The sequence below is a fragment of the Nerophis ophidion genome, linkage group LG25, assembly GCF_033978795.1.
Source record: "Nerophis ophidion isolate RoL-2023_Sa linkage group LG25, RoL_Noph_v1.0, whole genome shotgun sequence".
Classification (NCBI taxonomy): domain Eukaryota; kingdom Metazoa; phylum Chordata; class Actinopteri; order Syngnathiformes; family Syngnathidae; genus Nerophis; species Nerophis ophidion.
In genome coordinates this window covers 41,043,571-41,065,807 of record NC_084635.1, presented here as the reverse complement: position 1 = coordinate 41,065,807, position 22,237 = coordinate 41,043,571, and the positions used below count along the sequence as shown (strand labels likewise).

Below are 22,237 nucleotides of genomic sequence, written 5' to 3'. Positions count from 1 at the left end.
ACAACTACTTCCGGTGAGAGGGAAGTTTGTACAAACCCTGTTTCCATATGAGTTGGGAAATTGTGTTAGATGTAAATATAAACGGAATACAATAATTTGCAAATACTTTCAACCCATATTCAGTTGAATATGCTACAAAGACAACATATTTTATGTTCAAACTGATAAACATTTTTTTTTGTGCAAATAATCATTAACTTTAGAATTTGATGCCAGCAACACGTGACAAAGTAGTTGGGAAAGGGCATGTTCACCACTGTGTTACATCACCTTTTCTTTTAACAACACTCAATAAACGTGTGGAAACTGAGGAAACTAATTGTTGAAGCTTTGAAAGTTGAACTCTTTCCCATTCTTGTTTTATGTAGAGCTTCAGTCGTTCAACAGTCCGGGGTCTTGTTGTCGTATTTTACGCTTCATAATGTGCCACACATTTTCGATGGGAGACAGGTCTGGACTGCAGGCGGGCCAGGAGAGGACCTGCACTATTTTACTATGAAACTACGCTGTTGTAACACGTGGCTTGGCATTGTTTTGCTGAAATAAGCAGAGGCGTCCATGATAACATTGCTTGGATGACAACATATGTTGCTCCAAAAGCTGTATGTACCTTTCAGCATTAATGGTGCCTTCACAGATGTGTAAGTTACCCATGCCTTGGCCACTAATACACCCCCATACCATCACAGATGCTGGCTTTTCAACTTTGCGCCTATAACAATCCAGAAGGTTATTTTCCTCTTTGTTCCGGAGGACACCACATTCACAGTTTGCAAAGAAAATTTGAAATGTGGACTCGTCAGACCACAGAACACCTTTCCACTTTGCATCAGTCCATCTTATATGAGCTCAGGCCCAGCGAAGCCGGCGGCGTTCCTGGGTGTTGTTGATAAATGGCTTTGGCTTTGCATAGTAGAGTTTTAACTTGCACTTACAGATGTAGCAACCAACTGTAGTTACTGACAGTGGTTTTATGAAGTGTTCCTGAGCCCATGTGGTGATATCCTTTACACACTGATATTGGTGTTTGATGCAGTACCGCCTGAGAGATCAAAGGTCCGTAATATCGTCGCTTACGTGCAGTGATTTCTCCAGATTCTCTGAACTTTTTGATGATTTTACGGACCGTAGTTGGTAAAATCCCTAAATTCCTTGCAATAGCTTGTTGAGAAATGTTGTTCTAAAACTGTTTGACAATTTTATTACAAATTGGTGACCTTCACCCCATCCTTGTTTGTGAATGACTGAGCATTTCATGGAAGATGCTTTTATACCCAATCATGGCACTCACCTGTTCCCAATTAGCCTGCACACCTGTGGGATGTTCCAAATAAGCGTTTGATGAGCATTCCTCCACTTTATCAGTATTGCCACCTTTCCCAACTTCTTTGTAGCGTGTTGCTGGCATCAAATTCTAAAGTTAATGATTACTAACAACAACAAAAGTTTATCAGTTTGAACATCAAATATTTTGTCTTTGTAGCATTTTCAACTGAATATGGGTTGAAAAGGATTTGCAAATCATTGTATTCTGTTTATATTTACATCCAACACAATTTTCCAACTCATATGGGTTTGTACACTGTATTGACACTTTTTTTTTTATGATAATACACTTTTATTGATTGAGAATTTTATAATAAGATTGCGCAGTACAGTGCATATTCTGTACAATTGACCAGTAAATGTTGGTTGTGGTCTGAATGTTGTCCAGTGTGACGATATCAATAAAGTTGTGTGTTTTGAAGCAATGCGCGCATGCGTGGTTGGTGGGGCGACGCAGCATCAGCTAGCTTGTGTGAGCTAGCAAGAGGCAGGTGTGCGGACAGGTAGCGGCGATGGCGACCACGTGACCAAACATAAACAAGCACAGGACAGGACAGGACAGGAGAAGGCGGGACGGCTGCACAGTTATGGCGACCGGCGGCGGCGGCTTGGCGTCCAACCATGACGCCCGAGAGTCGCCGTCCAACTCGGCCCGGAGTGGAGCAGCAGTGGCGCTCTCCAACCTGCCAAACTCCCCTCCTGGACCCCCTGTCCCGCCTGTCCCCCCTGGTCCCCGGGAGCCTGTCCCCCCTGTGCCGCCCGGTCCCCGGGAGCCAGCGTACAACTGGCAGGCCACCAAGAGCTCGCTGAAGGAGCGCTTTGCTTACCTTTTCAACAAGCAGCTGCTGAGTGACGTCAGCTTCGTGGTGGGCAAGGGCAGGCAGGCCCAGAGGATACCGGCCCATAAGTTCGTGTTGGCCGCTGGCAGTGCCGTCTTTGATGCCATGTTCAACGGGGCCATGGCCACGACCTCCACCGAGATAGAGGTGCCCGACGCGGAACCGGCAGCCTTCCTCTCTTTGCTCAGGTACGTACTTAGATACTTACTTACATGGGTACTCACTTAAATAGGTACATGGGTACTTACTTAGGTAAGTACATGGCTACTTAAATAGGTACTTATTTAGGTAGGTACATAGTTACTTACTTAGGTAAGTACATGGGTACTTAAATAGGTACTTAAGTAAGTACATGGGTACTTAAATAGGTACTTACTTAAGTAAGTACATGGGTACTTAAATAGGTACTTAAGTAAGTACATGGGTACTTAAATAGTTACTTACTTAGGTAAGTACATGGGTACTTAAATAGGTACTTACTTAAGTAAGTACATGGGTACTTAAATAGGTACTTACTTAAGCAAGTCCATGGGTACTTAAATAGGTACTTATTTAGGTAGGTACATGGGTACTTACTTAGGTAGGTACATGGGTACTTCAATAGGTACTTACTTAAGTAAGTACATGGGTATTTATGTAGGTACCTATTTAGGTAGGTACATGGGTACTTACTTAGGTAGGTACATGGGTACTTCAATAGGTACTTACTTAAGTAAGTACATGGGTATTTATGTAGGTACCTATTTAGGTAGGTACATGGGTACTTACTTAGGTAAGTACATGGCTACTTAAATAGGTACTTATTTAGGTAGGTACATAGTTACTTACTTAGGTAAGTACATGGGTACTTAAATAGGTACTTAAGTAAGTACATGGGTACTTAAATAGGTACTTACTTAAGTAAGTACATGGGTACTTAAATAGGTACTTAAGTAAGTACATGGGTACTTAAATAGTTACTTACTTAGGTAAGTACATGGGTACTTAAATAGGTACTTACTTAAGTAAGTACATGGGTACTTAAATAGGTACTTACTTAAGCAAGTCCATGGGTACTTAAATAGGTACTTATTTAGGTAGGTACATGGGTACTTACTTAGGTAGGTACATGGGTACTTCAATAGGTACTTACTTAAGTAAGTACATGGGTATTTATGTAGGTACCTATTTAGGTAGGTACATGGGTACTTACTTAGGTAAGTACATGGGTACTTAAATAGGTACTTATTTAGGCAGGTACATGGGTACTTACTTAGGTAGGTACATGGGTACCTAAATAGGTGCTTAGCGAGGTACATGGGTACTTAAATATGTTCTTACTTAAGTAGGTACGTACATGGGTAGTTAAATAAGCATTTGCTTAGGTAGGTACATATGTACTTACTTAGGTAGGTAAATAAATAAATGATAAATGGGTTGTACTTGTATAGCGCTTTTCTACCTTCAAGGTACTCAAAGCGCTTTGACACTTCCTCCACATTTACCCATTCATACACACATTCACACACTGATGGAGGGAGCTGCCATGCAAGGCGCCAGCCATCACCCATCAGGAGCAAGGGTGAAGTGTCTTGCTCAGGACACAACGGACGTGACGAGGTTGGTACAAGGTGGGGATTGAACCAGGGACCCTCGGGTTGCGCACGGCCACTCTTCCACTACGCCACGCCGCCCCAATACTTAGGTAGGTACATAGGTACTTACTTAGGTACTTACATAGTTACTTACTTATGTAGGTACATAGGTATATACTTAGGTAGGTACATAGGTACTTACTTAGGTAGTTACATAGGTACTTAAATAGGTACTTAGGTACTTACTTAGGTAGGTACATAGGTATATACTTAGGTAGGTACATAGGTACTTACTTAGGTAGTTACATAGGTACTTAATTAGGTAGGTACATGGGTACTTACTTAGGCACTTACGTAGTTAGGTACATGGTACTTAAATTGTTACTAACAGGTAGGTACATGGGTACTTAAATAGGTTCTTACTTAAGTAGGTACATGGGTACTTAAATAGGTGCTTAGCGAGGTACATGGGTACTTAAATAGGTTCTTACTTTAGTAGGTACATGGTTACTTAAATAGGTACTTAGGTAGGTACATGGGTACTTAAATAAGCACTTAATTAGGTACGTACATAGGTAGTTAAATAAGCATTTGCTTAGGTAGGTACATATGTACTTACTTAGGTAGGTACATAGGTACTTACTTAGGTAGGTACTTAGGTAGTTACATAGGTACTTACTTATGTATGTGCATAGGTATATACGTAGGTAGGTACATAGGTACTTACTTAGGTAGTTACACAGGTACTTAATTAGGTAGGTACATGGGTACTTAATTAGGCACTCACGTAGTTAGGTACATGGGTACTTAAATAGATACTTACTTAGGTAGTTACATGGTACTTAAATTGATAATAACTTAGGTAGGTACATGGGTACTTAAATAGGTTCTTACTTAAGTAGGTACATGGATACTTAAATAGGTACTTAGGTAGGTACATGGGTACTTAAATAAGCACTTACTTAGGTAGGTACATGGGTAGTTAAATAAGCACTTACTTAGGTAGGTACATAGGTACTTTTTTAGGTAGGTACTTAGGTAGTTACATAGGTACTTACTTATGTAGGTATATAGGTATATACTTAGGTAGGTACATAGGTACTTACTTAGGTACTTTCTGTCTGGGTGGACGCTCTCCTTTCCTCTCCCTTATCTCTCCTGTTTGCTTCTTTGTTTTGTCTTGTCTTAACTTTCTTGTTGCCTCTTTTTTGCACTGCTCTCCAAATCTAAACTTTGGAACTATTTAACTGGCCTCAACAAAATTGACAAGATCTTGGGTTTGGGGGAACCTGCTGTCGTGACGAAGCGGTTGTTGCTGGACACACTACGGACTCTTGGGAGAAGAAGGAGGGCCGCGTGCCTGGCGACCCTTTTCTGTCGAGGACGTGAAGATATCCACCTATTTGTGATTATGACAACAGGACATCTGCTGATTGCTCTGGTTTGTCGACAAATTGGAAGTTGCTGGCAGTTTTCAAAGTACCCCAAAGCTGCCACAAATGATTGGAGGATGCGGAAAGAACTGTGGATTACATCGGACTGTCTACCCCGCAGTTTTTGAGGACCAGTCATACAGAATTTTAGAGTCGAAAGCAAATTTTTATTTTCACTCGCATACAAATCATTTTAACTTGGATTGTTTCCCTGGCTTCGAGACTCTCCCGAAGATCGCTGCAACGAAGACACAACAAACTCCCTTTTTTGTCTCTCATGGACACACACCTGTTGCTGTGAACTTTTGACTAGCGACGGCCAATACATCAAGGCCGCGGAACAGAGACACACTATGGGCTTATATACACACACACATCCACAAGAAAATATACGCCACACATACACTCCCGTCCCCCTAATCCAACGCCCTCGACGCAAATCCCGTAGGGGTGATGAATGGATGGTCAGCGCCTGAGAGCTGCGACCTACCACCATGACCTTGAACTACCTTCCCTCTGTTGCTAGATATCTGGAGATGTATGTTGTAATATGTATATGTGCTTTGCTATGGAGGTTTTTTTCCCAGTCCGAACTGGGCCCCCTTAGGAGCCCAGTCTGGATTGTACTTTTTTACTCATCCTTTCCCAGCGTTTACCTTTTTCCCATCTTTTACGGGGCGCCTTATGGCGACTCATCAGCGTTCTTGTTCTATAACCCTGTACACTGTTTGTTTGTCTAATCTTGAACAGGTTTGTGCTGAAAACAAAGTTTTGTTGTACTTGTTGCAATGACAATAAAGACCTACCTACCTACCTAGTTACATAGGTACTTAATTAGGTAGGTACAAATGTACTTAATTAGGCACTTACGTAGTTAGGTAAATGGGTACTTAAATAGATACTTAGGTAGGTACATGGTACTTAAATTGGTACTAACTTAGGTAGGTACATGGGTACTTAAAAAGGTACTTACTTAGGTAGGTACATGGTACTTAAATAGGTACTTACTTAGGTAGGGACATGGGTACTTAGGTACTTAGGTAGATACATGGGTACTTGAATTGGCACTTACATAGGTAGGTACATGGGTACTTACTTAGGTAGGGACATGGGTACTTAGGTACTTAGGTAGGTACATGGGTACTTGAATTGGCACATACATAGGTAAGGTACATGGGTACGTAAATAGGCACTTACTTAGGTAGGCACATGGGTACTTAAATAGGTACTTACTTAGGTAGGTACATGGGTACTTAAATAGGTATGTACTTAGGTAGGTACATGGGTACTTAAATTGGCACTTACTTAGTTAGGTACATGGGTACTTAAATAGGTATGTACTTAGGTAGGTACATGGGTACTTAAATAGGTGTGTACTTAGGTAGGTACATGGGTACTTAAATAGGTGTGTACTTAGTTAGGTACATGGGTACTTAAATAGGTGTGTACTTAGGTAGGTACAATGGTACTTAAATAGGTGTGTACTTAGTTAGGTACATGGGTACTTAAATAGGTATGTACTTAGGTAGGTACATGGGTACTTAAATAGGTGTGTACTTAGTTAGGTACATGGGTACTTAAATAGGTATGTACTTAGGTGGGTACATGGGTACTTAAATAGGTACTTAGGTAGGTACATGGGTACTTAAATAGGTATGTACTTAGGTGGGTACATGGGTACTTAAATAGGTGTGTACTTAGTTAGGTACATGGGTACTTAAATAGGTATGTACTTAGGTGGGTACATGGGTACTTAAATAGGTGTGTACTTAGGTAGGTACATGGGTACTTAAATTGGCACTTAGGCAGGTACTTACCTGGGTAGGTACATGGGTACTTAAATAAGGTACTTACTTAGGCAGGTACTTACTTAGGTTTGTATTTTGAGGTCACATGTTGTCCATCACTCTTCAGAAGGGCTGTAAAGTCCCTCTGGAGCCAGGTGGGAATGGTTTTAATGGACCTGTGGAGATAAAAAGGAAGTTTTGTAAGAAAAGTCCGAGCTCACCTGTGTGTTTAGTCCACTTTGCAATCCATTCACTGTCACACACGTGTGTTTAGATGTATATGATGGGAGGACAGGTGCATGTGTGAGATGGGAGGACAGGTGCATGTGTGTGATGGGAGGACAGGTGCATGTGTGTGATGGGAGGACAGGTGCATGTGTGTGATGGGAGGACAGGTGCATGTGTGAGATGGGAGGACAGGTGCATGTGTGAGATGGGAGGACAGGTGCATGTGTGAGATGGGAGGACAGGTGCATGTGTGAGATGGGAGGACAGGTGCATGTGTGTGATGGGAGGACAGGTGCATGTGTGTGATGGGAGGACAGGTGAATGTGTAAGATGGGAGGGCAGGTGCATGTGTGAGATGGGAGGACAGGTGCATGTGTGAGATGGGAGGACAGGTGCATGTGTGTGATGGGAGGACAGGTGCATGTGTGTGATGGGAGGACAGGTGAATGTGTAAGATGGGAGGACAGGTGCATGTGTGTGATGGGAGGACAGGTGAATGTGTGAGATGGGAGGACAGGTGCGTGTGTGTGATGGGAGGACAGGTGCGTGTGTGAGATGGGAGGACAGGTGCATGTGTGAGATGGGAGGACAGGTGTATGTGTGTGATGGGAGAACAGGTGCATATGTGTGAGATGGGAGGACAGGTGCATGTGTGTGATGGGAGGACAGGTGCATGTGTGTGATGGGAGGACAGGTGCGTGTGTGTGATGGGAGAACATGTGCATATATGTGATGGGAGGACAGGTGCATGTGTGTGATGGGAGGACAGGTGCATGTGTGTGATGGGAGGACAGGTGAATGTGTGAGATGGGAGGACAGGTGCATGTGTGTAATCGGAGAACAGGTGCATGTGTGAGATAGGAGAACAGGTGCATGTGTGTGATGGGAGGACAGGTGCGTGTGTGTGATAAAGGACATGTGCATGTGTGTGACCATGCACCTGTCACACACATGCACCTGTCACACACACACACATGCAGCTGTCACACACACACATACACCTGTCACACACATTCACTTGTCACACACACATTCAGCTGTCACACGCATACAGGTGTCACACACACACACATGCACCTGTCTCACACACACACACACACACGCACCTGTCACACACACATGCAGGTGTCACACACACACACACACACATGCACCTGTCACACACACATGCAGTTGTCACACACACACACACACACAGTGCACCTGTCACACACACATGCAGCTGTCCTTTAGCTAGCAGCAGGCTGAGCTGTCTTGTGTTGTTGAAAGGCTTCATCTCCACATGTTGCTTTCTCTTCCTCCACACAGGTTTCTGTACTCTGATGACGTCCACACCTGTGCAGAGACGGTCATGTCCACTCTTAACACGGCCAAGAAATACGCCGTGCCGGCGCTGGCCAGCCACTGTGTGGACTTTGTCAGCAAGCACCTGAGAGCAGACAACGCATTCCTGCTCCTCACACAGGTGGGTGTGGTCTAACATTACACTGTATGTTACTCTGTATTGATGGTAAGCATTACAACATACATGATGCTAACATGACATCACTTCTATTACTGGATCAAAACTATTCTTCATCCACTTGTTCATTGACTGTTAATATCTGCTTACTTTCTGATCTATCCACACTTCTGTTCTTTGAGGCTTTACACGACTTTGTATAGGAATATCTGTTAATATCAATACATTCTTCCCTCGTTTAACGTTGGGGTCACGTTCCAAAAAATACCAGCTTTAAGTGAAATGGTGTAGTAGAAGTAGATTTTTTTTCCCTTTTTTTATGTGTTTTCCTTCATTATGTTCTTTCATTTACAGGTAGCTTTTTTAAATGTATTATGTTTTTTTCACTTACAGTAATTTACACTTTATGTTCTTTAGTTTCTTATGCATGCTTTAAGGTTGTAAAACCCCTTACCACACACTTTATAAACTTTTTATCAGACCAGCATTAACATTTTCTCTGGTTGAAACTAGGGGTGTAACGGTACACAAAAATGTCGGTTCGGTACGTACCTCGATTTAGAGGTCACGGTTCGGTTCATTTCCTGTACAGTAAGAAAACAACAAAATATAAATTTCTTGGTTATTTATTTACCAAATTTGTAAACAATGGCTTTACCCTTTTTACATTGGGAACACTATAATAAATCTTCCCCCTGTTAATCAACATTAAACTGCCTCAACTTGTTGCTTGGATAAAATAAAATGACAAAACTTTTTTTATACATATTAAAAGTGCAACATTAAACAGTTTCAAGTCAACTCATCATGCTTAATTTATTGCAGCATTTGGGAAGCTTGTAGTTGATTTTTATTATGTAAATGTTATATTTTTATCAACATGTGATAGCAGGGACCCTGCCATTCAAAACTAGGCTGCTACATTACTAATGATTCATGTGACTATAGCTGAAAAAATAGTACAATAGCAATAGGAGAGACTATTCATCCCTGAACACCATAGAGTTCATGTAAGCTTAATGATGCACTTACATTATTATATACACTATCAGAGACAGAAACTCTTCATCTAACATAATGTCCTTTTTTGCTGCTTCAACACAGCTCAATCAACAAAGTCCAAAACACACACATACACCGCACAATGAGCTAACACACACACCGCAAAATTAGCTAACGTTACGCTAAAAGCTAACTAGCCTTCACCTCAAACCAGAACTGCGAGTGAGCTGAGCTGCAGTTTGTTTCTAGAACGTCAACGGGCTCATACTAGTAGTTGACTGGGAAGTGTTTAGTATAATTTGGGGATAGTCCGCTGCCAAATGCTCACCTGCTAAACACCTATCTGCTCGACACTGAAGCGCTGACTATATGTGCTCTGAATACGCACTGCTGATTGGTTGTTACCGCTATATACGTAACCAATCAGATGGTTGTGTGGGCGGGACAATGCTGGGTGCTGAAAGCAGATCAGCTTGTTAAGATTTTAGCTTAGGCGGCTACATCATATGTTCGTGTGGAAACTGGTTCGGTACACGAACCGGAACCCCCGTACCGAAACGGTTCAATACAAATACACGTACCGTTACACCCCTAGTTGAACCTAGGGCTGGGCGATATATCGATATATACGATATATCGCGGGTTTGTCTATGTGCGATATAGAAAATGACTATATCGTAATATTCGAGTATACGTTCTCACGCAGTTGCTTTTAGCTGCGGGCATTACTTTACAGGCTCTTCTCACTATTTCCTGTCTCTCCTTCTCACAGACAAGCAGGCGCACAAACTTACACGCGTCACATACTGTCACGTCATACGTCACATACGTATACGCCCTCGCCCAGCAGAGAGGTAGCAGACTGGGTAACATTAGCTGTGATGCTAACGTGGCCGTACGAGTGGTAACAAGAGAGAAAGAAGGTGCGGATCTGGTAACAAATGAAGGAAGACTTAATTCCTAATAAAAACAGCAGGGGGTCCATCGCCTGGCGGTGGTTCGGCTTCAAGTGGGAATATGTCGAACAGACAACCGTAATTTGTCAAGTGTGGGGAAAAAGCTTTGCTATAAAAAGTAGCATTACTGCTAATATGTAGCATCATTTGAAAAGTCACTCGCTTAGAGCAGGGGTAGGGAACCTATGGCTCTAGAGCCAGATGTGGCTCTTTTGATAAATGCACCTGGCTCTCAGATAAATCTTAGCTGACATTGCTTAAAACGATAAGTCATGAATAATTCCGCTGGTAATCACAGTTTTAAAAATAACGTTCAAATTATAAAACATTCTCATGCATTTTAAACCAACCATTCATTTTCTATCGCACCTGTTCAAGATGTCACATTATTGGTAAGATGTATCATATTTATTATTAGTTAGCTTTAGAATAACAATGTTATTAAAAAGAATAAGCGACTTATTATACTCTAAAAATATTAGTCTTAAAAATGCACGCATTTAGTTGTATTCAGTGTTACAAAATATTACATGGCTCTAACGGAAATACATTTTGAAATATTTGGCTTTCATGGCTCTCTCAGCCAAAAAGGTTCCCGACCCCTGCGCTAGAGAATGAAGAGAATTTCATAACGTTCATAGTAACATTCCACATAGTGAAGGACGAATACTATTTGATTTCCTATTATGCAGCTCATTTTTATTTGACACTTAAAATGTCTCTGACAATCTTGCACTTTCTGTTTTGGAAATTACATGAATGTTTGTGCCATTGCTTAATAACTTTATTAAATACACTTTTGGTCAATTGACTTAGTTGTGATTTCCTTCTCTGCATGAAAGTTTAAAAGTAGCAAATAATGCAGTATGAAGAAGAATGTTTGAATGTAGACACATAGAATCATCATACTGCTGTGATTATATGCATCAAGTGTTCATTCAAGGCTAAGGCAAAATATCGTAATATGTATCGTATATCGGGATATGGCCTAAAAATATCGAGATATTAAAAAAAGGCCATATCGCCCAGCCCTAGTTGAAACACTGTCAAAGTTCACAGTTTGGTGGATTTAAACAAGTAAGTAGAGCACGCTGCTGTAATAAAGAATGAAACCAAAGGTCAGCACCTGTTTTTTTAGGGCTGTTGGATTTTTTGACCTATAAATAAGCCCGGGTTTTATCATGAAGCCCACACACAACCAGAGTCACACCATCTTTTTGGGCCTTAAATCCTGCACTTTTGGCTTTGTTTACTGAGTGTTGTTCAAAGGAAAGGCCATGTAACACACTGGTAAAAATGCCTTTTTTGCAATCTGTTGCTGCCATTACATTCTAACTTCATGATTATTTGCAAAAACAAAATGAGGTTTGTCGGTGTGAACGTGAAATATCTTGTCTTTGAAGTCTATTCAGTTGAATATAAGTTGAAAATGATTTGTTGTATTCTCTATTTATTTATAATTTACACGACGTGACAACTTCACTGCTTTTAGGGTTTGCAGTTGACATTAAAAGATAGAGCGGGTGCTCCAAATGTGAATGATGTTCATATCATTGTGAAGCAATGCTTTTGTGTTTCCAGGCCAGGTTGTATGACGAGCCCCAGATCTCCAGTCTGTGTTTCGACACCATCGACAAAAGTACTGCGGAGGCGGTAAACGCGGACGCTTTCACCGACATAGACCTCGGTCAGTCAACATAAGACTTGTAGTTTCCATGCAAGGTTGTAACAGGCGTGAGTGTGTTGCAGACACTCTGTGTGCGGTGCTGGAGAGAGACTCGCTCAGCATCAGGGAGAACCGTCTCTTCGGAGCGGTGGTCCGTTGGGCCGAGGCTGAGTGTTGCAGACAACAGCTTCCTCCCACCCCCGACAATAAGCAGAAGGTACTAGGAAAAGCTCTCCCGCTCATCCGCTTCCCGCTCATGAGTGTTGAGAAGATCCCTGCAGGTAGGTTTAACTACAGATGTCAATTACATCATCTTTATTACCTATTTAAAGGGAAACTGTGTTTTGGCATTTTGCTTGTCAAAATATATATTTTTTTGCGTTCTAATTTGTAATAATCAGCTCTTGATGCAGCTAACAAAGGCAATCCATTTAGCCTCATAATGACTGTAAAATGCATCCATAAACCGCCAACACAAAATGAGAATACTGTGGAGAAATCACCATTTACTTCTCGGTTTTTGCAAGGAAAAAAAGAAATGAGGATCACATCAAATCAATGAAAATATGAGACACTTGAACCAAAGTCAAGCCATTGAATGACAAGCTGTGCAGGTGCTGACTTAAGTAGTATGACACTCCCTTTCAAACATTCATGCCTTGCCAAATTAGGGCTGATTTCTTCACAGTATTCGCACTTTTTTTTCTTTTTTTGTCCTGTCCAGCTTCTCAGGCAAATCATATACAGTAGTTGATGTAGATGCCCATACACATTTACTTTACAAAAGAGTGAAGTGAAGTGAATTATATTTATATAGCGCTTTTCTCTAGTGACTCAAAGCGCTTTACATAGTGAAACCCAACATCTAAGTTACATTTCAACCAGTGTGGGCGGCACAGGGAGCAGGTGTGTAAGGTGTCCTGCCCAAGAGAAGTGTAGGATACTTCTATTGTTGCCTTAGTTGTATTTGACTTTATTAAATGTATTTATGTTATCATTTGATGCAGCCGGGCCGCAGCAGGAGGGGATAGAAAGAGAAAAAAAAGGAAGACGGGGAAATTGTGGGGACAAGAGTGGGGTAACACAGAGAGACAACAATAGAGCAACATCAGCAAATATGACAAGTACAAATAAGATGGTAAAAGTGATAGCAGTTAGCGAGATAAATAATAACAGAAATGACAATGAGCATACCAATAGAAATAGCGCTATTGATAATGAACAATACCTATAACTTACCTCTATTATCAACAATACGGTTGTATTCTCACTTTTTGAAATCCTGTTTTTGTGGGTTTTGTGAGATGGAGGCCCAAAATGTACAAATAAACAACTATATACTTTAAATCTTTGAACTTGTGAAGCTATAATCTAGGGAAGTTTAACCCTTTGAATGGAAATAAATACACTTTTCCATGATGTGAATATTGTCCTGTAAGAGATTTTCTTACAGGACATCACTACTTCCAGTGTTGGAGTATGAAAACACATCTTTTGATGTGTGTGTAGATATTTCTCTGGGGTCTTGGGACCAGTTTTCTCTCGGGTAATAAAACACACAAGTCACTCCCAAGTTATTTTGGATGACATATACAGTATGTTGAGTACAAAGCACCAGACTAGTACTTGACCAAGTTTTACTGAAGCTTGAAGAGAGCGGCCCTGACAACACAGCCATAGCATCACCAAGAGAGATGTAAATCCAAACAAAAAGAGTCAGCTAATGTAGAGTGAAAACAGCTCCTCCCGCCCAGAGAGAAGAAACGCAGCTGCTACTTCAAAACAGATAAGGAGCTGACCAAAACAACTCTTTGAGACGACAAATAGGAGCCCATAAGACAAAACAAAGAGTTTACTAGAGCAGTGGTTTTCAACCTTTTTTCAGTGATGTACGCCCTGTGAACATTTTTTTAATTCAAATACCCCTTAATCAGAGCAAAGCATTTTTGGTTGAAAAAAAGAGGTGGCGACTTGTCCAGGGTGTACACCGCCTTCCGCCCGATTGTAGCTGAGATAGGCGCCAGCGCCCCCAAAAAGGGAATGGATGGATGGAAAAAAGAGATAAAGAAGTAAAATACCGCACTATGTCATCAGTTTCTGATTTATTAAATTGTATAACAATGTAAAATATTTCTCATTTGTTGTGGTCTTTCTTGAACGGTTTGGGAAAAAAAGATATAAAAATAACTAAAAACTTGTGGAAAAATAAACAAGTGATTCAATTCTAAATAAAGATTTCTACATAGAAGTAATCATCAACTTAAAGTGCCCTCTTTGGGGATTGTATTAGAGATCCATCTGGATTCATCAACTTACTTCTAAACATTTCTTCACAAAAAAAAAGAAATCTTTAACATTAATATTTATGGAACATGTCCACAAAAAATCTAGCCGTCAACACTGAATGTTGCATTGTTGCATTTCTTTTCGCAGTTTATGAACTTACATTTATATTTTGTTGAAGTATCATTCAATAAATATATTTATAAAGGATTTTTGAATTGTTGCTATTTTTAGAATATTCTAAATAAATCTCATGTACGCCTTGGCATACTTTCACGTACCCCCATTTGAGAACCACTGTACTAGAGGACATAAGAAGAAAAACCCAAAGAGTTGACATGGAAAAACACTAACTGCTTTAAACATGACTATGGATTAAGAAAGAACACTTCAAAATATCTCATTCTCACAGGCTCCAAAGACATTTTAGCCAGAAACACGAATACTGTAGTATCCCCAATTTTACTTTGCAAATAAAGACTTCGGGTGTCAGACTATGAAAAACCATCCCTTTGGGTTTGTTGATCTTCTTCTTCCTTTTCAAAACCAACAAAGAAAAATATTTTTTCTTTCAATTGTCTTTTTTGTATTCTAAAACAAAATGGAAAAAAACAACAGTTTCTTGTTTTTCAATACTCCTTTATGAAAATAAAATTGAAAAACCAAAACATACACTATTTATTTCATTAATGAGATCATTGAAATAAAACGTGTTTGAAAGATTTCAGTAGTTTTGGAGCACTAGTGTGATATTGTTGGTTACATCTCTGCATGAATGAAGTAGTCCATCCATCCACCCTTTTTCTACCGCTTCTCCCTTTCGGGGTCGCTGGAGCCTATCCCAGCTACAATCGAGCAGAAGGCGGTGTACACCCTGGACAAGTGGCCGCCTCAAATGAAGTTGTGCTGCTTTTAAAAAGGCAGAAAGATATTCTGTCTCGTGGAGCAGGCCTGTCCTGTCTGGAAGTAAAAGTCTTGTTCCCCGTGGCAGTGAACCCCAAAGCACGTGGCGGCTGCAGCGACAGACCCCGCTGCTGCCTGCGAGGAGAGGAATGCAGCATCAACCGTTTCCAGCAGGTGGAGAGTCGCTGGGGCTACAGTGGTACCAGCGACAGAATCAGGTGAGGGCCTCCATTCACACTCAAATATTTGCTCTGTCTTCTGACCTCTGTCTTTGCTTTGTCCATCTAGATTCAACGTCAGCAGACGAATATCTATAGTGGGTTTTGGTCTGTATGGTTCCATCCATGGGCACACCGACTATCAGGTCAACATCCAGGTATTTCATCAAGTTGTCAATATACCTGTCCAACATCTCTTTGCAGCTCAGTAAGAATGTCTGATATAGGCTGGTCTCCATACCGATGTGTTTCAATACTTTGATAAATAAAGGGGAGCACAAAAAAAAAATATTGTCTTTATGGGCTTCACGGTGGCTGAGGGGTTAGTGCGTCTGCCTCACAATACGAAGTTCCTGCAGTCCTGGGTTTAAATCCAGGCTCGGGATCTTTCTGTGTGGAGTTTGCATGTTCCCTCCGGGTACTCCGGCTTTCACCCACTTCCAAAGACATGCACCTGGGGATAGGTTAATTGGCAACACTAAATTGGCCCTAGTGTGTGAATGTTGTCTGTCTATCTGTGTTGGCCCTGTGATGAGGTGGCGACTTGTCCAGGGTGTACCCTGCCTTCCGCCCGATTGTAGCTGAGCTAGGCGCCAGCGCCCCCCGCGACCCCGAAAGGGAATAGGCGGTAGAAAATGGATGGATGGATGGATGGATTTATTGTAACAAAAAATGTTTGTGTAGATGAAACATATGTTTATTATTGTCATTTAGTCCTTCAATAAAATGTTGAACATACTAGACAACTTGTCTTTTAGTAGTAAGTAAACAAACAAAGACTTTTAATTAGTCTATGCATTTACATATTGTGTCATTTATACACCTATTATTTTGTACACATTATGAGGGACAAACTGTAAAAATTGATTAATCATCTACTTGTTCATTTACTGTTAATATCTGCTTATTTTCTCTTTTAACATGTTCTATCTAAACTTCTGTTCAAATGTAATAATAACTTATTCTTCTCTTCTTTAATACTTGACATTAGTTTTGGATGATACCACACATTTAGGTATGGATCTGATACCAAGTAGTTACAGGATCATACATTGGTCATATTAAAAGTCCTCATGTGTCCAGGGACGTATTTACTGACTTTAGAAACATAATATACAAGATTTTGTAAAGATAAAAAATATCGATGTAATCATAGTAGTATCAACTAGCTATGCTCTTCTACTTGGTATCATTAGAGTGGATGTCAGGTGTAGATCCACCCACGGCATTTGTTTACATTCAGGGGTGCTAGCTTCTGTTAGAGGTGAGCTATTGTATCTAGTCCTTGTCCTTCAGTTATAACGATATCTGTAAGAAATGTACTTTATTTGTCGCCATGGAGACCAGGATTAGTGATTTAAAAGTAGCTAAAACACTGCGGATGGTTGTTAGCTGCCAGCAAGCTAGCCCTGTCTTAAAGCAGCTCCTCCTGAGTGTTATAACTTCACCTTCATCTTGACTTTTTACACCAAAATGCCTCCATTCTACCGTTTCTGTCTCCACACTGTGTCTGCTTGTAAGTACTCTGTGTGTGTGCGCTGCCCAACATGCTCCTCTGCTGGTAAAAGCAGCAATGTCACAACGTGACGATGCGCCGTCATGCCCGTTAAAAAGTAATAATGGGGAAGCGGTACTTTTCAAACAGAGTATAGTACCGTTTTTGATTGATTAGTACTGTGATACTATACTGGCACCGGCGTACCGTAGAACCCTAGGTCAATCTTAGTCATTTATCCCGGGGCCCATGTTGAGAAGTGTTAATGCCTGCAGATCCTGGAGAGCGACAAGCACCTGACTCTGGGCCAGAACGACACAGCCTTCAGTTGTGATGGCACCTCCAACACCTTCAGAGTCCTGTTCACAGAGCCGGTAGAAGTCCTTCCTAACGTCAGCTACACCGCCTGTGCAACTTTAAAGGTGAGCTGGCTTAAAGGTCTCTGTGAGGCTTCATCACCAGTCTGCACCGCTCCCTCAGGGACCAGACTCACACTACGGCACCAAGGGCCTGAAGAAAGTCAGCCAGGAGTCGGCAGCGGGGACCAAGACCACCTTCGTCTTCTTCAAGTCCCCCGGGAACAACAACGGTACTTCGGTGGAGGACGGCCAGATACCGGAGATCATCTACTACAGACTGGACTGAAGTACAGTATGTACAGTTTGTCCTCCATGATACTTGGCAGGTGTCAAGGCACATTTCCTCCCCAGGACACGAAGCACGGGCAGGATGGTTGCCAGCCAAAGTTCTGTGAGTTTTTACTCCTGCTCCCTTCTCAGTATCATTGTACAGTGGCGCTACGTGTGTGTGTGTGTCTGTGTGTGTGTGTGTGTGTGTGTGTGTGTGTGTGTGTGTGTGTGTGTGTGTGTGTGTGTGTGTGTGTGTGTGTGTGTGTGTGTGTGTGTGTGTGTGTGTGTGTGTGTGTGAGACGCTTCTTGGTCTGCTGGAACCCTCACTCACATTAAAACCACTTCTTCTGTTGGATGGAGACTGTTTCCTGCTCAAAATGATTCAAAGTAAAAATCTTGCAACTGTCGTCAATAACTCAATTCAAGGAGCGATAAATGAAATTTATACTTGAATAATAAATGGATGCTTTTTTTGTCTGTGGCCATCAAACTGGATACAAGAGGGTTCACTCTGGGTCGGTGTTTTTCAACCTTTGTTGAGCCAAAGCACAATAAAGTGCACGCTTTGTTTTGGTTTGTCAGACAGACCTTCAAAGAAGGACCTATCACATGCCTGCGTTTCACCAATCAAATGCAGTCACTGGTGACGTTTGACTCCGTTTTACCAATCAAATGTGGTCAGTGGTGACGTTTGACTCCGTTTCACCAATCAAATGTGGTCAGTGGTGACGTTTGACTCCGTTTCACCAATCAAACAGAGCCAGGCGGTCACATGATTAACTGCAATTTGTTTTTTATTTTATGAACCTTTATTTATAAATTTCAACATTTACAAACAGTTGAAAATAATAATCAAAGTAAGTATTAAAATAGTACAAAACAGTGCCAGGGGGTTGTAAATTCAAAGTAACTAAAATAGAATGCAAATATATATATATATATATATATATATATATATATATATATATATATATATATATATATAAATTAAACAAAGTGCAAAGCCATAGGCTCACTCAATCTCAGTAAATAACTGAAATTTGGAACACAGCATCATCGTTTTCACAGCTTTTTGCTTGTTAGAGGTAGAGTGTTTTAATGTAGAGTTCTAAATCTTTTTTTAAAGTCACAAAAAACAGGTCGGTTATTGAGAAACTTACGTTTATGAATATAAAACTTAGCCAGTAGTATCATGAGGTTGCAAAGGTAAAATTGTTTTTCAATTTTTTTTTTCAATACAGTGTAAAACCAAATATATATTATTTAATATATATTATTGTTTTAGTTGCTTAGGAGATATTCCTGTCTCTGAATTTCTTCATTGCTATTTTTATGTTTTTGTGCATTACTTGTTGCCGTCATCATTAAAGGAACAGGTTACTCATCAGTTACTCAGTACTTGAGTAGTTTTTTCACAACATACTTTTTACTTTTACTCAAGTAAATATTTGGGTGACTACTCCTTACTTTTACTTGAGTAATACATCTATCAAGTAACAGTACTCTTACTTGAGTACAATTTCTGGCTACTCTACCCACCTCTAATTGTTGGATATGACTTTAGAGCATAAGCAAGCATGTATGACTATAGCTCTTGTCTCAAAGTAGGTGTACTGTCACCACCTGTCACATCACGCCCTGACTTATTTTCACTCTTGTGTGTAGTCTTTTAATTATTGTCTTGCGCTCCTATTTTGGTGACCTTTCCTGTTTTGTTGGTATTTTCCTGTAGCAGTTTCCTCTGAGCCATATTCCCCACATCTACTTTGTTTTAGCAATCAAAAACATTTCAGTTGTTTTTATCCTTCTTTGTGGGGACATTGTTGATTGTCATGTTGGGATGTACTTTGTGGACGCCATCTTTGCTCCACAGTAAGTCTTTGCTGTCGTCCAGCATTCTGTATTCGTTTACTTTGTAGCCAGTTCAGTTTTAGTTTTGTTCCCTGAGCTTCAATGCCTTTTCTTAGTGGCACTCACTTATTGTTTATTTTTGGTTTAAGCATTCGATACCTTTTCAACTGCATGCTGCCTCCCACTGTCATCTGCATATTGGGATCATGACAAACCATGTTCCGACATCTACAAAGCAATTAGCTACCTGCTGCCACCTACTGATATGGAAGAGTATTACACGGTTACTCTGCCGAGCTCTAGACAGCACCAACACTCAACAACCGCGCATTATTTGCAGACTATAATTACTTGTTTGCAAAAAATATTTTTACCCCAAATAGGTGAAATGACATAATCTCCCACGGATCACCAGACTATCTCATAGCACACTAGAGTGCCGCGGCACAGTGGATGAAAAAAACTGCTCTGGGTATCGTTCTGACTAGAATTACATGAACAGAGTGAGACTCTAGTCAGTCATCCATAATCTTTGCTTGGGTAAGAAGAGGCGGGACCTCCTTGCAGTTCTCTCCCATACCTTTTCCTGTGTGTAGTGGTAAACACAGCTGGAACTACAAGGCACACTCAAAATCTTTCAGATTTCCTCCAAAAATGAACAGTACACGTTATAACCCGGTGCGCCTTATCTACGTACAAATGCTTGGTTGCACTTACTGACCTTAAAGCAATTTGATTTGGTACAATGGTGTAATGATAAGTGTGACCAGTAGAAGGCAGTCACACATAGGAGATAACGTGTGGACTGCAGGTTGACGCCTGTTGTTCAATAAATGACGCTAGCAAGTAACAGCAAAATATTGATGTTCCATTGAGAATATAGAACATTACACAAAGCGCTCAAAAATCTTTTCTAAATGTTTTAGTACGACTTTGTTGAGCTACGATGGATTGTCGGAGCATTAGGGATACCATAGTCAGACGTACTGTGCTTCAACATACGCTATTATTATGGTGTGTGTATAAGGACCTGTTAGCAGACACATTGTCTGGTGTTTTGTTTGCAAAACCAACTTTTCTTACTCATTGGTACCTGCTGATGTGTGTTTGGGATCTGCATTAGTCCTGAAAATGTCGTTGAAAGGCTTCTTCTTTCTCTCTATCTCCTTGTTATCCTTCGCTGTTGCCATTTGTGATATAAAGTAGTGTACACTTCTTATATCTGTCAGTAGACTCGCTTTGGAAGCACTAAAACCTATCGCTACAACAAAGATGCCGGGAAGAAGACGCAGTCGAAGTGGAGACACGTAAATAAGAGCGCCCACAAGAAGAGACTGTCAGAAAGTGAGTTGAAGAGTGTGTAAAACATCATGTATGCAACATGTTGACAAAGAAGCAGCATGACATGTTATGTAGACCACAAGGAAGTGTTTACATGTAGAACATCATCGCAATACAACACTTTGGTATGAAAGTACACCTGCAGCGCACAAAGTATGACAACTGACCCCGTTGTTCATATTTATGAAAATAAACCACAAGTATCGTCCTCTCAACCTAGTATGGCTTCTATGCTCAATATTTGGATCTTTAATGTACACAATGTTGTACTGCGTGTACACAATGTTGTACAGCGTGTACCCAATGTTGCACTGTGTGTACACAATGTTGTACTGCGTGTACACAATGTTGTACTGCGTGTACACAATGTTGTACTGCGTGTACACAATGTTGTGCTGCGTGTACACAATGTTGTTCTGTGTGTACACAATGTTGTTCTGTGTGTACACAATGCTGTACTGCGTGTACACAATGCTGTACTACGTGTACACAATGTTGTACTGCGTGTACACAATGTTGTACTGCGTGTACACAATGTTGTACTTTGTGTACACAATGTTGTACTGTGTGTACACAATGCTGTACTGCGTGTACACAATGTTGTACTGTGTGTACACAATGTTGTACTGCGTGTACACAATACTGTACTGCGTGGACACAATGCTGTACTGCGTGTACACAATGTTGTACTGCGTGTACACAATGTTGTACTTTGTGTACACAGTGTTGTACTTTGTGTACACAGTGTTGTACTGTGTGTACACAATGCTGTACTGCGTGTACACAATGTTGTACTGCGTGTACACAATGCTGTACTGTGTGTACACAATGTTGTACTGTGTGTACACAATGTTGTACTGCGTGTACACAATGCTGTACTGTGTGTACACAATGTTGTACTGCTTGTACACAATGTTGTACTGCGTGTACACAATGTTGTACTTTGTGTACACAATGCTGTACTGCGTGTACACAATGTTAGACACAGCTTATTGTTGAATGACTTGCCATGATGATGAAATATTACATCATCATTATACTGTAGTCAGGCATGGGATTTTTCCCCTCTAGAGTCATCTTTTTCTATCTCTGTAAAAATATAAAAAATATTTTTAATTTTTTCCGAACTACAATGTGTGTTAAAATCTTGATCCGTCTCTTTGCCATACCTGCCAACAATTAGGGTTTTACCTAATGAGTACAGTTTTTGATGATCCAGTGGTAAACACTAGGGTGTGTGATGA

The 22,237-nt window shown here is 40.8% G+C and overlaps 1 protein-coding gene across 1 annotated transcript; it reads left to right on the top strand.

The window, feature by feature from the left end:
• The first annotated feature begins 1,750 nt into the window (after positions 1–1,750).
• Positions 1,751–18,160, top strand: LOC133543048 (BTB/POZ domain-containing protein 1-like). Its single transcript, XM_061887430.1, has 8 exons — positions 1,751–2,353; positions 8,496–8,652; positions 12,189–12,294; positions 12,357–12,554; positions 15,548–15,677; positions 15,748–15,835; positions 17,448–17,594; positions 17,653–18,160. Exons 1-8 carry the CDS (start codon positions 1,914–1,916, stop codon positions 17,815–17,817), a joined length of 1,431 nt encoding a protein of 476 aa, XP_061743414.1. The 5' UTR covers positions 1,751–1,913; the 3' UTR covers positions 17,818–18,160.
• Positions 18,161–22,237: the final 4,077 nt, after the last annotated feature.

Bases quoted from the DNA above. Each gene is read 5' to 3' on its own strand.
- LOC133543048 (XM_061887430.1), top strand. From the start codon at position 1,914: ATGGCGACCGGCGGCGGCGGCTTGGCGTCCAACCATGACGCCCGAGAG. The intron at 8,653-12,188 runs GTGGGTGTGGTC...TTGTGTTTCCAG, and splicing joins CATTCCTGCTCCTCACACAG to GCCAGGTTGTATGACGAGCC. The intron at 12,555-15,547 runs GTAGGTTTAACT...TCCCCGTGGCAG, and splicing joins TGTTGAGAAGATCCCTGCAG to TGAACCCCAAAGCACGTGGC.